The sequence below is a fragment of the Neomonachus schauinslandi genome, chromosome 3, assembly GCF_002201575.2.
Source record: "Neomonachus schauinslandi chromosome 3, ASM220157v2, whole genome shotgun sequence".
NCBI lineage: Eukaryota > Metazoa > Chordata > Mammalia > Carnivora > Phocidae > Neomonachus > Neomonachus schauinslandi.
Window position 1 is genome coordinate 155,485,513 of NC_058405.1, and position 13,574 is coordinate 155,499,086.

The window sequence follows — 13,574 nt, forward strand, 5'->3', positions numbered from 1 at the left end:
AAGAAAGCTCAGAAATCTTGACTTATACGGGTATCTCTGACTTACACGTATACCTGTGTTGCATACAATTTTGAAACTCAACCTGATCTTTCAGGTTCCAGTGGTTTAAATGGCTTCCAGGGCTACACTTCCAGAAACAAGCTTCAAATCGGCTTACGTTGCATGCATGCAAGATGATTACCACCAGCCTTCTCTGTGGTGCAAACTAGTTCTACGTTAGCAGTTGTACAGAGAATCACGTTAACATAGCTTATGTTAGAAAGCCAGTCTTTAAGGAATCACTCAGAAAACAATTGTTCAGGGGCACCTGGGTGGCTCAGTCGGTTCAGCATCTGCCTTCCCAGGGTCCTGGGATCGAGCCCCGCATTGGGCTCCTTGCTCAGCAGGGAGCCTGCTTCTCCCTCTCCCTCTGCAGCTCCCCCTGCTTGTGCTCTCTCTCTCACTCTCTCTCTCTCAAATAAATAAAAGCTTTTTTAAAAATTTAAAAAGAAAGTACTAAAAAAAAAAAAAACAATTGTTTACTGAGCAGGCAAAACACTAGATATACAATGATAAGCAAACAGGTGCGGCACTCATTTCAAGGAACTTACTATCTAGAAGGTCTTTTTAATTAGAATAGAATAACAATTTCACGGGTAGTTTTATACTGTGTCAACTTAGCCTACATTCGAACTACATTTCTCAGGATCCCCTCCCCAGTCCCGTTTGCCACAAGAGAAACCTTCATGCATTTTGGAACACACAGATGAAAGCACAGGCTGATTGTGTGCTGGGCGCCAGGCCCTGCTGCAGCTTGCGCACGTCGTCACTGACCAGCAGGAGCCACGTGTTGGCACAGGGCATAGCTGGTGCGTCTTCAGAACTTGCAGTATCTGCCTCAGTTTCTCCCCTCCTCAGGCCAGGTGCCTTCAAGCTCCAAGGTGAAGCCCACAGCTCCTTCTGCGAGTCACCCAAGTCCACATGTTGAGGCAGTGAGAGACAGTCAGAGCTTCCAGTTTGTTCTTGTTCTCTCCCATTTCACATCCAGCTTTTTTTCCCCCAATGGCAGACCCTGCCTGCCCACAGTGACTTCAGACCACCAGAACCCAAGGGGACAGCCTGACACAAACTTCTCCAGCAGCTCACACACCTGTGGAAGGTCTAATTACTATAATAAAGATGTTATCTTATATCTCTCTTGGTGGTTCTGGTTCCCTGATTGAACCCGGAAGCATCAATTACCTACAATTTAGAAGCAAAGGGCTTTGAGGACAGTAGAGAGTTTATAAGCCTTTCGATAAAGAAATGGTTTTTAATTCATATTCATATAAGTAATACCGGTCTTTGCCAATCTAAGCGACAGGGAGATGTGCCAGCTTTCATGCTGAGCGCACAGATCCCCTTTGGCAGCCAAGTTTCAAAACACCAATCCAAACCTTCTCTGTCGTTTCCCCATCTAGCCTGCTTCTCTTGCCTCAGCTATGATTTAGGGGAGGCACAATGTAATGGCAAGAGCATCAAATTCAAAGGAAGCAAGAAATCTGAATTTAGAACCGCCACGGCACAGCGATGTGCTGGAGTTAAGATGTTCACAATCAGTTCCAATGACGGTTACAAAGACTCCAATTTTCATAAGAAACTTTTCAACTTGTTGTGATAGATATTAATATGAAGACATCCTCTTTCACAAGTCTATATATGACCCTGATTATTTACAACTCAGGGTCTGTTTGCATTTAATTCCTTCCCCGCAAGAGACACCTGCAAGGGATTTTTTTTCCCCCAGCAAACCTGCAGAAGGAGCTGGTTCCTTAGAGAAGCAACAAATGCCTTTCTCAGATACAAAGACTGATCAATCATTGGGTTGATTCAACTCAAATACACCAATGACACGTAAAGAAGGCAAGCTGAGGGTTGCTGCAAATGGATGTTTTGAGGCCTGAAGCAAGTAGCTGAGCTAACAAAGGGGGAGATCACTTGGGAAAGATCACATAGTTCTGAAATCATCTGGTCTTATGTTTTTCTGTCCCACTAGACCGCATGCCTCCTAAGCACAAGGCCGGCATATAGGAAGTGCTTAATGAATTTTTTTTTTAACCTAAAAGACCTGGTTTTTGTTAAAAGAGGAAACAAACCCGTATTTTTCAAAAGATACTTAAAAAGAAATTTACTGAAGATGACATGGTCTTAAAAGACCAGGAAATACTCCTCTGTAAAGGAGCTGGTCTCATGAAGCTGGTCATACAGACTCGAGCAGCCCACTGTTCCTGCTTTCCCAGGAAAAACAGAAATGAAATAATGGGACCATAAGAAGATTCTGGATTCCCCAGGGTATGAGCCGGGCAACTTAGGATCATTTGCCTCCCTCATTCCATGCGGGCTCTTAGGAAAGAGAACACAACCTACACCTTATAAAAACTCAAATCACACAGCACAGCAAGGAAGATTATGAGCACTGAGATAACTGTCATCTACCAGATAGTTGCCGACGAGAAAAGGCTGACACTGATGACAGCCTTCGACAGCTGCGACATTAGTGGGCATCCTCGGCAACAGCCCTTGCTCCTAGATATAGCTGGAGAATAGCACCTTCGCTGGTAGCCGAGGAACCTCATTTGGTAAAATCAGCTACAAAGACTAGTCATCCAGTGACAAGTGCCTCCTGGGAAAGAGACTCTTGGCTCCCTGGATGGTGAGCATTCCCCCTGGCCAGGTTTCAAGACTCAAAGTCACCAGCATTCCCCACCACCCCTCACCCACACTGGTTTTCTCTTCTCGGCACTTATACGTTCCCTGAACCAGCTGATCCACCTGCTATAGTTTCAATGACCAGCCTCTCAGTTCCTAAGTGCGAGACCTGTATGAATAATGATCACCTAATAGCCATCGTCACCTGCATTTCCAGAATGCAAAATAAATTCTTTCATGAGCACCTACAATGGACCAGGCTTGGGATACATCAGGGAACAAAACACAGATTCCTGCCCTTCTGGAGCTTACATTCTGGTGACATGTTTGCCGAATTCGGCATGTTCAGACAGAACTGGTTTCCTTTCCCTGCTCCTCCGCCTCTGCCTTCTCAATTAATGGCCCCACCATTCACCCAGTGGCCTCTCTTCAACCTTACCCTCACGAGGTCCCAAATGCTGTCAGCTTCATACTTATCTCTGTGACCACACCCCACTGCTCAGAGGACCCCCAGTCCTTTGCCATGTGACCCAGCCCCTGCTATCAGACTTATCTCCACTACATCCCTTGTTCCATCTACATCCAACTGAACCCGCCATTCATTCATTTCCACGTCCCTTGTCCTCTAGCATGTTTATCCCCTTGCCTCCACCCTCCCTCCTTCCCCTGGCCTGGTAAGTGCCTTCTCATCCTCCAAGGACCAGCTCAATTGACATCCCTTCTTGGAAGACTTCTCTATTCAAGTAGTTGTTTGCTTCCTCCTCCAACCAACTTATGATACTGTACTGATATGCTTACCTGATTGCCGCCCCCTCCAGACTGAGAACTCACTGAAGCCAAGGATCACACTGTCCGCCTTGGATTACTCCAGTCACCCCCCGCCCCAAGCACCATGCCTGGCATGCAGGAGATGCTCCAAAAAGTCAACTTTCAATTTTGGTAACCTTCTTGCATTAGAAATAAAAGCCTTTTGTTCACAAGCAAGAATCCCTAGTTCAGCAGAAAGCATTTTTCTCTTTCTAGGGCCTGGAGGTACTAGATTAAATAAGATAATCACTCACTTCACTTCTGGAGGCAACAGCCCGGTGCAGTGGGGTCAGCCACATGTTGTCCTTGGCATTTACACGAGCTCCTGGAAGCAGAAGCACAAGTTAGAGGCATAATGTAGTCGGGAAATTCTACTCATGTTAAGTCAAATGTGGTATCTTGTGCTCTCATTTGCTCCATCTCAGGACCCTGAAATCTACCTGAAGCGGGGCTCCATCTCAGGACCCTGAAATCTACCTGAGCCGAACGCAGATGCTTAACCGAATGAGCCACCCAGGTGCCCCTGGGGTTCAGGGTTTTGATCAGTCTTTTGCTCAGATGGAAAATTTTGTGAAATAAAAGAGAAGGGTAAGAGAAGTATGTGTGATATCTTTGTAGATGCAATAAGAGGAGCCAATGTTAGCCTCAGGACAACAAGGAAGGAAGCTCACGAGGAAGAAGAGTGCAGGGATGAATCAAAGAAACTAGAAAGTAAGGCAGAAGAGGGGAAATGCAGAGGGGATGCCTCTGGAACAAGGGCCAAGAAAATGAGTCAAGTGGAAGCAGGGATTGATTCATCTCTCTGAGGCCAAGGACAGCTGAGAGCTGAAAAATAGAAACCTAGTTTTAAAAAGGAAAAAAAGAAAAAGGCAACAGGTGACTTTCGTGGGTCAAAGTGAGCTAGAGGGGTGCCTGGGTGGCTCAGTCAGTTAAGCGTCTGGCTCTTGTTTTCGTCATGATCTCACGGTGGTGAGATTGAGCCCTGCATTGGGCTCCATCTGGGCATGGAGTCTGTTAATATTCTCTCTCTCCCTCTGCCCCTCCCCCCACTCACTCTCTCTCTCTCTCTCTTAAAAAAAAAAGTGAGCTAGAAATTTAGTTTAAGCCACCAGCTAAAAAAGAAATAACAAATCATAGAACTTAACACTACTTTCTCTCTTTAACTGAAGAACAAATACCATCAACAATATTAATTCTAGAAAACAAGAACATAATACTTCCTAAAACAAAGAGAGAAAGTCTCTCCTCCCCTCCCCCCATTCTGATTTCATTGGTTTGAGATGGGGCCAGGCACAAATAGTTTTTAAAAGCTCCCCAAGACCCAAGGTTATTTTAATATGCTGTCAAGATTGAAAGCCACTGATAAATTGTTGCTTAGTTCATCAAGTTTTGAATCGTAATTCTACTAAGTCCATCCAGGCAGCTTACCTCAGGAGGCTCAAGCCCCTTACATCAATAGGATCAAATAAAATCAGCTTGGGCATGCTAAGAATCAAAGGCAGTAGGTATCTCCCTCCCCTGCAGCAGGAAGTCCTGGGTTTACGGCTCTGGAGTGAACATCCTAAAGGGCTGGGTGCAAGTCTCCTCCCCGGGGGAAGTGTGCCTCGACCTGGCCCTTCCGCTCACCCTCTCCTTGTTTAAGGAACTTGATGTCACGAAGTCGAACCAGTCATCTGAAAGGGAGAATACTTGGCCACAGCACACTCTGGGACTGAGTTGTCACCTAGCCGTCTGCATGATGTCTCTTTCCCCACTCTAGTCACCCCTTCCTTCAGCATGTTTAGAGGAAGTAACACTATGTGGGTCAGATACCTGCTATGGGTACCGCATCAGCTCAGACTCAGAGCCTCAAAGTCAGTGCTGTCCAATGGAAATGTGATGTGAGCCAAGGATGCAATTTTAAGTTTTCTAGTAGCCACATTAAAAAGGGGATTAAAAAACAAGTAAAATTAATTTCAGTAATATATCTTATTTAACTCAATATATCCAAAATATCATGCAATTGAGTTTAAAATTATTGGGGTAATTTACATTTTTTTTTCATGCAAAAGCTTCAAAATCCAATGTGTATTTTACCCTTACAGCACATCTGCACTGAAACTGGCCACACATCACGTGCTCAGTAGCCACAGCTGGTTTGTGACTACCGTGTTGGATAGTGCAGATCTAAATGCTAAGCGGTAGAGCCCAGACTTGGAGACTCATTCGCCTAGGAGTTCCCTTTAGTTCTAAAGAGCTACAATTCTATTATTACAGCTGTGCAACTGCTAAGAGCCTTGTTAAAAATCGCTGACATAATCTGAGCTCTTACTCTGTACACTAACGTACGTGTAGTCCATTGAATAGGGAGATGCTAAGATGCCAATTTTGTAGATGAAGGAATTAAGGCAATGAGAATTAATATGCTCCAGGTACACAACTAGGAAGGGGCAGATTTGAACGCAGACAGTCTGACTTCAAAGCCCAAGCTCTTAGGCGCTGTGCCTCACTTCATCACTAGCCATTCAACTAAACACTGATTAAGCGTCCCTTCCACTGTCCGCATTTTTCTCTCCATTCCTTACTTTCATTCCTCTCTCCCTCTGTCCATCTCTCTCTCTCTCTTTTTCTCCATTTTCATATATCTATTTTCAAATATATATGTGTATATATTCCCCCTTGATTTCATTTCCTTCTTTCCCACCTTTCTCCTTTTAGCTCCAAACACTGGTTATAATAATATGAAACAGAAATACATACTTTATTATTCATAGTCTTTGACAGAGTAAATTTTGCATTGCATGTGCATAAACTTCAAAAGCTAATGCAAGAAGAACCCTAAATGGCAAGACAACCTATGAAAATATACTTCTCAAAATTCAAGAGGGAGAGGCAAATAAAAGCAACAATAACATACCATTTCACACCCATCAAATTGGTGAAAATTGTAAAGTAGGACAATGCCAAGAGTTAGCAAGGGTATGGAGTAATATTAAGACTTACATACAGGAGTGGGAGTGTGAATTGGTACAACCGCCTTTGGGAAGCAATTGGTGCTACCTCGTAAAATTGACAATATGTGTGCCCTACTACCCAGCAACCCCCAACTGTATACCCGGACAAACTCTCACACGTGTGTAAGAATGTTCACTGCAGCATGTTTGTAACAGCAAGAAACTGGAATCTTAAATGTTGATCAAGAGGAAAATGGATAAATACATTATGGTATTTTTGTACAATGGAATGCCACACTGTCATGGAAATGAGGGAACTGAAGTTTTATATATACATAAACAGATGCACTTCAAAAACACAACATGAACGAACAAATGAAGTTGCAAAGTAATACCTACGGCATAATGTCAGTTATAAAAAGTTTTTAAATTTACAAAAACAATTTTATATGTGGTTTGTGGATGCACACTCATGAAATAAAAATAATAAATGTGGCTAAAGAAAACAGATACCAATTCTGGATAGTGGTTGCTTCTAGAGCGGGGTGGTGGGAGAAAGGATGAAGTAAGCATGTGAAATGGGCTGGAAGTGTATCTTCAATATTTTATTTAGAAAAAAGATATGAGGGGTGCCTGGGTGACTCAGTCGGTTAAGTGTCTGCCTTCAACTCAGGTCATGATCCCAGAGTACGAGGATGAAGCCCCATGTCAGGCTCTCCGCTCAGTGGGGAGTCTGCTTCTCCCTCTGACCCTCCCCATCTCGCGCGCTCTCTCTTTCTCTGACTCTCTCAAATAAACAAACAAAATCTAAAAAAAAAAAAAAAAAAAAAGATATGATACAAACATGGAAAAAATGTTAAGATTTCTTAAATCTTGGTGTACCCGGGTATTACTTATATTATTCTCCACATTTTCTGTATGTTTGAAATATTTACTATTGAACATTTTTAAGAAAGCTAGTGCATCTGAAGTTTTATGTTTCTTCATAAAAATAGGGAGGATTAATATGCTTTTTCTTACACTATTTTCTCAGTTAGTGGCTCTTCTCCTTGGTAAAAATAAAATGACAGTTCCATATATAAAGTGGCCCAGTCATAGTCTCTTCCAGGATGTTCCTAAGGCTCACCCCAGGTGAGTAAGTGATTAGGAGCCATGACTGCTGTTGGATTTGTAGATAACCTTGGTTGCACAGTCCAATTTGAAAAGAAATTTTTAGGTTAACAACTTGTTCCTTGCTGGTCCCGTTGTTACTTCTTTCTCATGCTCTCTTCCCTCCACAATCACTATAGCTGACCCCACAGGTAGACCCCCAGCTGTAGAACAGAGGCAAGGTAAGCACACCCAGGAAAGGTGGGACCATGGAAGTCCATACCACCCAAAGGTGAGAGAGCTCTAGAATCTGATGGAATCTTTTGCTGTCTCTCCAAATGCCATTTTATCACCACATTTTGAATCTAAGCATCTCAACCCAGTAGCTCCTCACCAGGCAGACCACCAGGACACTAAGGAGGGGCACAGTGCATGTGTGTGGTACCTGCCCAGACCTGCGTCCACCTGCTTTTGCCACTGCATGTTGAAATCTTACCTTTAGTCTCACTCTATCTTCTCCCTCCCCCTCCCCCTCCATTCCTCTCTCTCTCCCTCTTACACCCAACCTATTTCTGTCTTTGTGTATGTGTGCACTAGAATGCTCTATAACATGTTTCTAAAGGAAGTAACTATGGGTTAATATTAAGACTAATCCTCATGAATGTATTATAAAAGGTTAATCATAAAAGTAAAATACTGGAAACTTTGGGGTTAGACAAAGAAGAGTTGGTTAAATAAATTCCTATATAGCCATATGAGGTAGCTGTGATGATTTATAAGACTTCTTAATAATATTACATGAAAAAAGCAAGTACTGAAATATTACATATGGAATGAGCCCACTTTTGTAGAAACATTGAACAGTCGAGAAGGATGAACCACAAAAGCCCCGAGATCACTTTCTGGCACAGGGTAAGCACTACCTAATTGCTTGCTCACTATTAGCAGAGCAGAGTCAGGGACTCAGGGATAGAAACTGGGGGCATCTGCCAATGGCACAATGTCCCAACCTAGGTCTAAGGCCAGGGCAGACCTAAATTAATAGTTGCTCATTGAAGGATGCTTTCTGGTTAAAACAGAGATTCCTCAATGTCTCTTCCACTGAGCCCATTTGAACAGCAGCTATGAAAATCTGCCTATCGCAAAGAAAACCAACAGTCCTATTTTACTTCATGTTTTGTTCATACGAATAATGCATGAAAATGCTTTTTTTAAAAATAAAATGGGTTTACATATTTGGGTAAATTCCCCTTGAGGATTATCCTCAATGCTGGACTCTTCCTATTTCCTGAAAAAAAAAAAAAAGAAAAGAAAAAAACCACTGCTCTGAGCCTGGTACATAAGCTTCCAGTTTCTTTTATCCCTTCACATGCCAATCTATGTACCATAGAAAAATTGAGAGAATTAAGCTGAGTGGTCAGTACAATATTCTTTTTGTGTTTTTAAAACATCACACAATAATTTTTAAAAATCTATAGTGTTTTATAAGTATGCTTTTACATAGATTATATCATATCATAATAACCTTCTGAATATTGTCTCCTGTTACAGTAACATTCTGAATTTCTGAATTGTTTCTGAATTGACACTCTGAATCATTTCACCCAACAACATATTTTTCGTATGTGTCTCTGTTGACACCTACAGTATGAGTCCATTCCTTTTAATTACCACATGTATTCCAACACTAACACACTATACTTTTTAGACATTCTCTCCATTGATAGGTATTTCATTTGTTTCCAGTATTTCTTTATTCAAACAATGCTGCTGTGAACATCCATAAAATGATTCCTTATGCAAACATGCAAGTATTTGTCGAGGACAGATCATCAGAAATGGACTTTCTGTGTCATGGGTCATGCACACTTTTGGTTTTAATCCTTAGTCTCAACCCTCCAAAGAGAGCTACTGTGTGAGAGTGCTTCGTTTCCCACATCCTCATCAATACTTGATATTATTAGTCATTTAAAATACTGCAAATTTGATTGGGAGAGAATAGTATCACATTTTTTGGTTTTCCTGTTTAATAGTGAGATTGGGCATCTTCTGAGATGTTTGTTTACTGGCCATTTGCAATTCATTCTCTGAGAACTGCTTGTTCATATACTTGGCCTGTTTCCTCTATTTTTCCATTATATTGTTATAATATGTATTATATTACATATAATCTATTCTATTGTTTTTTCTTATAATTTATACATTTACACTGTATTGTTATTACTATTATTATTTATATATTCTGAAAATTTCCAGTTTTATGTAGATCCAAATGTGGCTTTTAATATTAAAATTCTTTCAAGGAGAAAAACGACCCTGAGCTTGCTAAGTATCATAAAGCAACCCACCCCCGCGGCGTGTCGCAGACAACCCACCCCCGGCGTGTCACAACCAACCACACCTGCGGCGTCTCATAACCAACCACACCAGCATTGTTTCTGTGCAGCTTTAGAGTCACTTGAGGAACTGAAAAATCATTAGAAATCTAGGAAGTGGCTTCCTTCAGTCTCCATCCCTCCACTCATCCTCCTCCAGAAGGTTAAACAGGCAGCTGCCAGGAAAACCTCCTCTCCCTGAACAACAAATTATGACAAAAGCAGAGTTATCTGAACGGGGACCAAGGACTATTTCATCAGTGTCATCCCCTGCCACCCTCTTCCTCATCCTCTTCCGTCGAACACATCCAACAGTCTTGTTTACATGTCTGAGGGAGACTTCGGATGGTTCTGAGTTGAATATTTATAACTGATTTTTCTAAAGGAAGCTTCATGTTATTTACCTGCCTGTCAGGCACCATTGTGAACCGAAGGACACAGAGTCTGCATGTCTAATGATTTAAAGGCAAATGCTTTTTACCCAAGGACATCTTAAAGTTTAAACATTAAAAAAAAAAAAAAAAAGTGCTAGGCTATAACTGATTCTTCAGAAACAAAGATCCAACTCAAAGTTGTCAGGCATATACTCTAATTATAAATGAAGTACACTTTCATCATATCCCTATTACCACTTGATTTTTTTTCATAGAGACCAAGAGTAAAGGAAACTAAGTCTCTTTCCCAGAAGTAATTTTTCTGTGTTCTTAGCCTTGTCATCTAGGAAGAAGTAAAACAAAGCTTAAAGGTAGACCAAGTGACTGAAAAACCTTACAGGCCAGAGAGAATGACTGATTCTTAAAGCTGGTTTAACCAAAGTTTGACTTTTAATTGTAGAAATAAACAAATATGAAAGAAAGATTATATGAAATATGATTATAATATAATGAGATCAGCTTGCTATTGATTTTGCTTTTGAACAAACAGCCCAAGTGTTATTACAGCCCAGGAGCACTGTCCTTCAAAGCAACGACCTTGGAAGAGTGTATGATAATTCAGTGTATGTGGCAATTGCTTAAAACATTTTTCAAACTCCCTTTGGACTTGCCTTTAGAACCAGTTTACACACCCACCAGAAAATGTCTCATTACTTCATAATCACACCACACTGAGGGCGTCCAAACCAGCATTACTTGGTTTAATCACCCCTCTTTCACCAGATAAAAAAAAAAAAAAAATCAAATCAAATCCAACAGCAAAGGATGAATATTTGTTATGCATAAAAGAATCAAAAGAATGACCTGCCACCTGCTCTGACAATACTTTGCATTGAGAATGGTAATTACCTTTTGACAAATCATAGGAAATAATTTTACAGGAATACCACTTGTTTTGTGGTCGATGTTCTAATAAATATCATTTTTAATTAGTAGTTACACCTCACAAACACTCAGCATGTTAGAAGGTGGGTACTTCCAGTTTTCTTCCTTCAGCCCAGCACTTGAACCCTTGTGCACCCCCGGTTTCTCTATAGGGCCCTGTCACTGTGCCCATTGTCCTGTGTGCTCTGCTTCCTGGAGCTCAACCCTGGTCTCTTAACTCTTAGCCACTGATTGGTTCACCTGATCTCATTCATGCATCTCCAGCAAATGATTTAGCAAACTCTTAACCTTCTCTTCGCCTGAATCCTGACTCGGCTGGTTCCCAAACAGAAGCCAGAGGTGGGGGGGTTGGGAGGGGTGAAATAAAGCCAGAATTTGAACTGGCAGTCATAAGAAGAGGAAAGTTTCAAAGCCTGAATTCGTCCCTTTCTACTCAGAGGCATTCAGGGTTCCATCCGCCTGGCTACTAGGAGATAATGTCAGGAGGAATTTAGTGGGCTTGGGTTACACCACGCTCCGTAAGTTAATACAACAATGGAGTACACAGCTGTACTGGGCTATTCTGGCAAGGCCAAATTATTTGTCCAACATGGGAATCATTAGCACCTCATTCATTATTAAACTGGAAAACAGTTTGGTTGGATTCCCTGAAGGGTCAGCTGCCAGATGTAAGCTGAGAAATGAAATCATCATGCTCTTGTGATGGTATTTCTTTAGGAATTTAATATACAAATTGAATAAAGGACCTTTCAGGGAAATTAAAGCCATGTGAATTCCAAGAGTTTGTCTAAGCTTCCACAGTTGAGTAAAATTTCTAAAGCACTTCCCCCAATGCTCTCCCATACCCTAAGCCTTCCTAATTTGATATGAGGAAGAGGACAAATTTCATAGCATGTGCCATCCAAAATTATACCAGAGAGGCTAACAGCTCAGTAATTCCAAGACCAAACAGGTGTGCCAATCAATATCTATGGAACAATTTCTCCAGGCTCTACTGGATGAACCTCACGTAAGAGAGGCTGGTGGACTCCATCTCACATGAAGGTGAAGTGAAACTATGTTGCTCGAAAGTCACCAGCCCACAGATGCCTGAGGAAAACAGATGGGTCAACTTCATGCTGCAGAATTAAAATCTTCCTTCAGAAGTGGGAAAACAAACAAACAAAAAACCAAAGTTGGGGGTCTAACACAAAGTTTTGAATTTGCACATTCATGAACTAAGCATTCCTCTGAGACTCTGAGATGTCTCTTAATACATTTGGATGGTTGGGACCACTTCAGTGTCATCCCACAAAATTCTTTGTTTTGCACCCCCACTGATTCTGCCTACAACCTTCCATGGACCAAATTTCCACTGCCGGGGCCACCAGCCAGGTGCGTACTGTCTCTTGGCCATAGTCTGTGCCAGCATAGAACAATACATGTTTGTTTGGAACAAAGCCCTGGAACATCTTTAAAATTGTCAGAAGGAAGGCCTGTTCTTGAAAGCACAGGAATGCCACACAAAATCTAACCTAAGCTCCACGCACTTGTCAAGAGCACGGGGCACACGCATTGTATGGCACAGAATACTTGTTTCCTGGGAAAATCCACCTCCAGAACATGAACACAACAAAAATAAGGGCAACGGGAATCATCCGGGTGTATCACAGCACAATTCTTCGGGTTTTTTTCTACAGTGTTCCTGACATCTGTTTGAATACATGCATTAGCTCCTACCTTTGCATAGTTTACTTTGGAATTCTTCAGTTTCCCTTTACTACCGCAAACAAAGGCAAAACCTTAGTACAGGCGTTTTGCATAGTCTGTGGGCAGAGGTATTTCCTCCAGATTTTCATCTCCCTAGACAAAAAGGAGGAGAGGAAAAGCCAGCCGGGCTGCAATCCACAGGGAGACACGTTGCATGAGCTCAGATTCATCCTGGGGATTTGTCTAGCAAATACTCAAGGGAGAAAGCACATATTGGTTTTGGAAACCATTTTGGTGAGATGTACCAAGCACGCAGTTTTCCAAAAATGAAAGCATTGACATTTCTAAATCCGATGAGATATTTAAAATACATAAAAAAATAAAGAGAATAGCACAAAACCATGTTTGCTATATCTGCTTCCAATCTTTTTTAAATAAAATATTTTACAGAGTTATAGTCTCTTTTTCACCCTTCCCTGAAAATCTCTCTCACCCAGCCAGCCTCCTCAGATTACAGGTAACAATTATCTGGAAATTGATATGTTTCCTTTCCTTCCATGTTTTATTACATAGTCATAGTCAGGTATCCAACGACAAAACATAGTATTGTCTTGCCACACAATTTAAATGTATGTAAATAAACACGTACATTTGGTGTTTGTTTGTGCAGGCTTTAAGGAATCAGTTTTGTTTGT

At 41.6% G+C, this 13,574-nt stretch overlaps 1 protein-coding gene across 1 annotated transcript in view; it reads right to left on the reverse strand.

Annotated features, from left to right (window-relative positions):
- The window catches only part of ANKRD44 (ankyrin repeat domain 44), a 313,592-nt gene that overhangs the window by 144,259 nt on the left and 155,759 nt on the right, over positions 1-13,574 (reverse strand). The window contains exon 4 of the mRNA XM_044913694.1: positions 3,729-3,799. Within this exon, the coding sequence (XP_044769629.1) occupies positions 3,729-3,799 (71 nt within the window). The remainder of the gene's footprint in view (positions 1-3,728; positions 3,800-13,574) is intronic.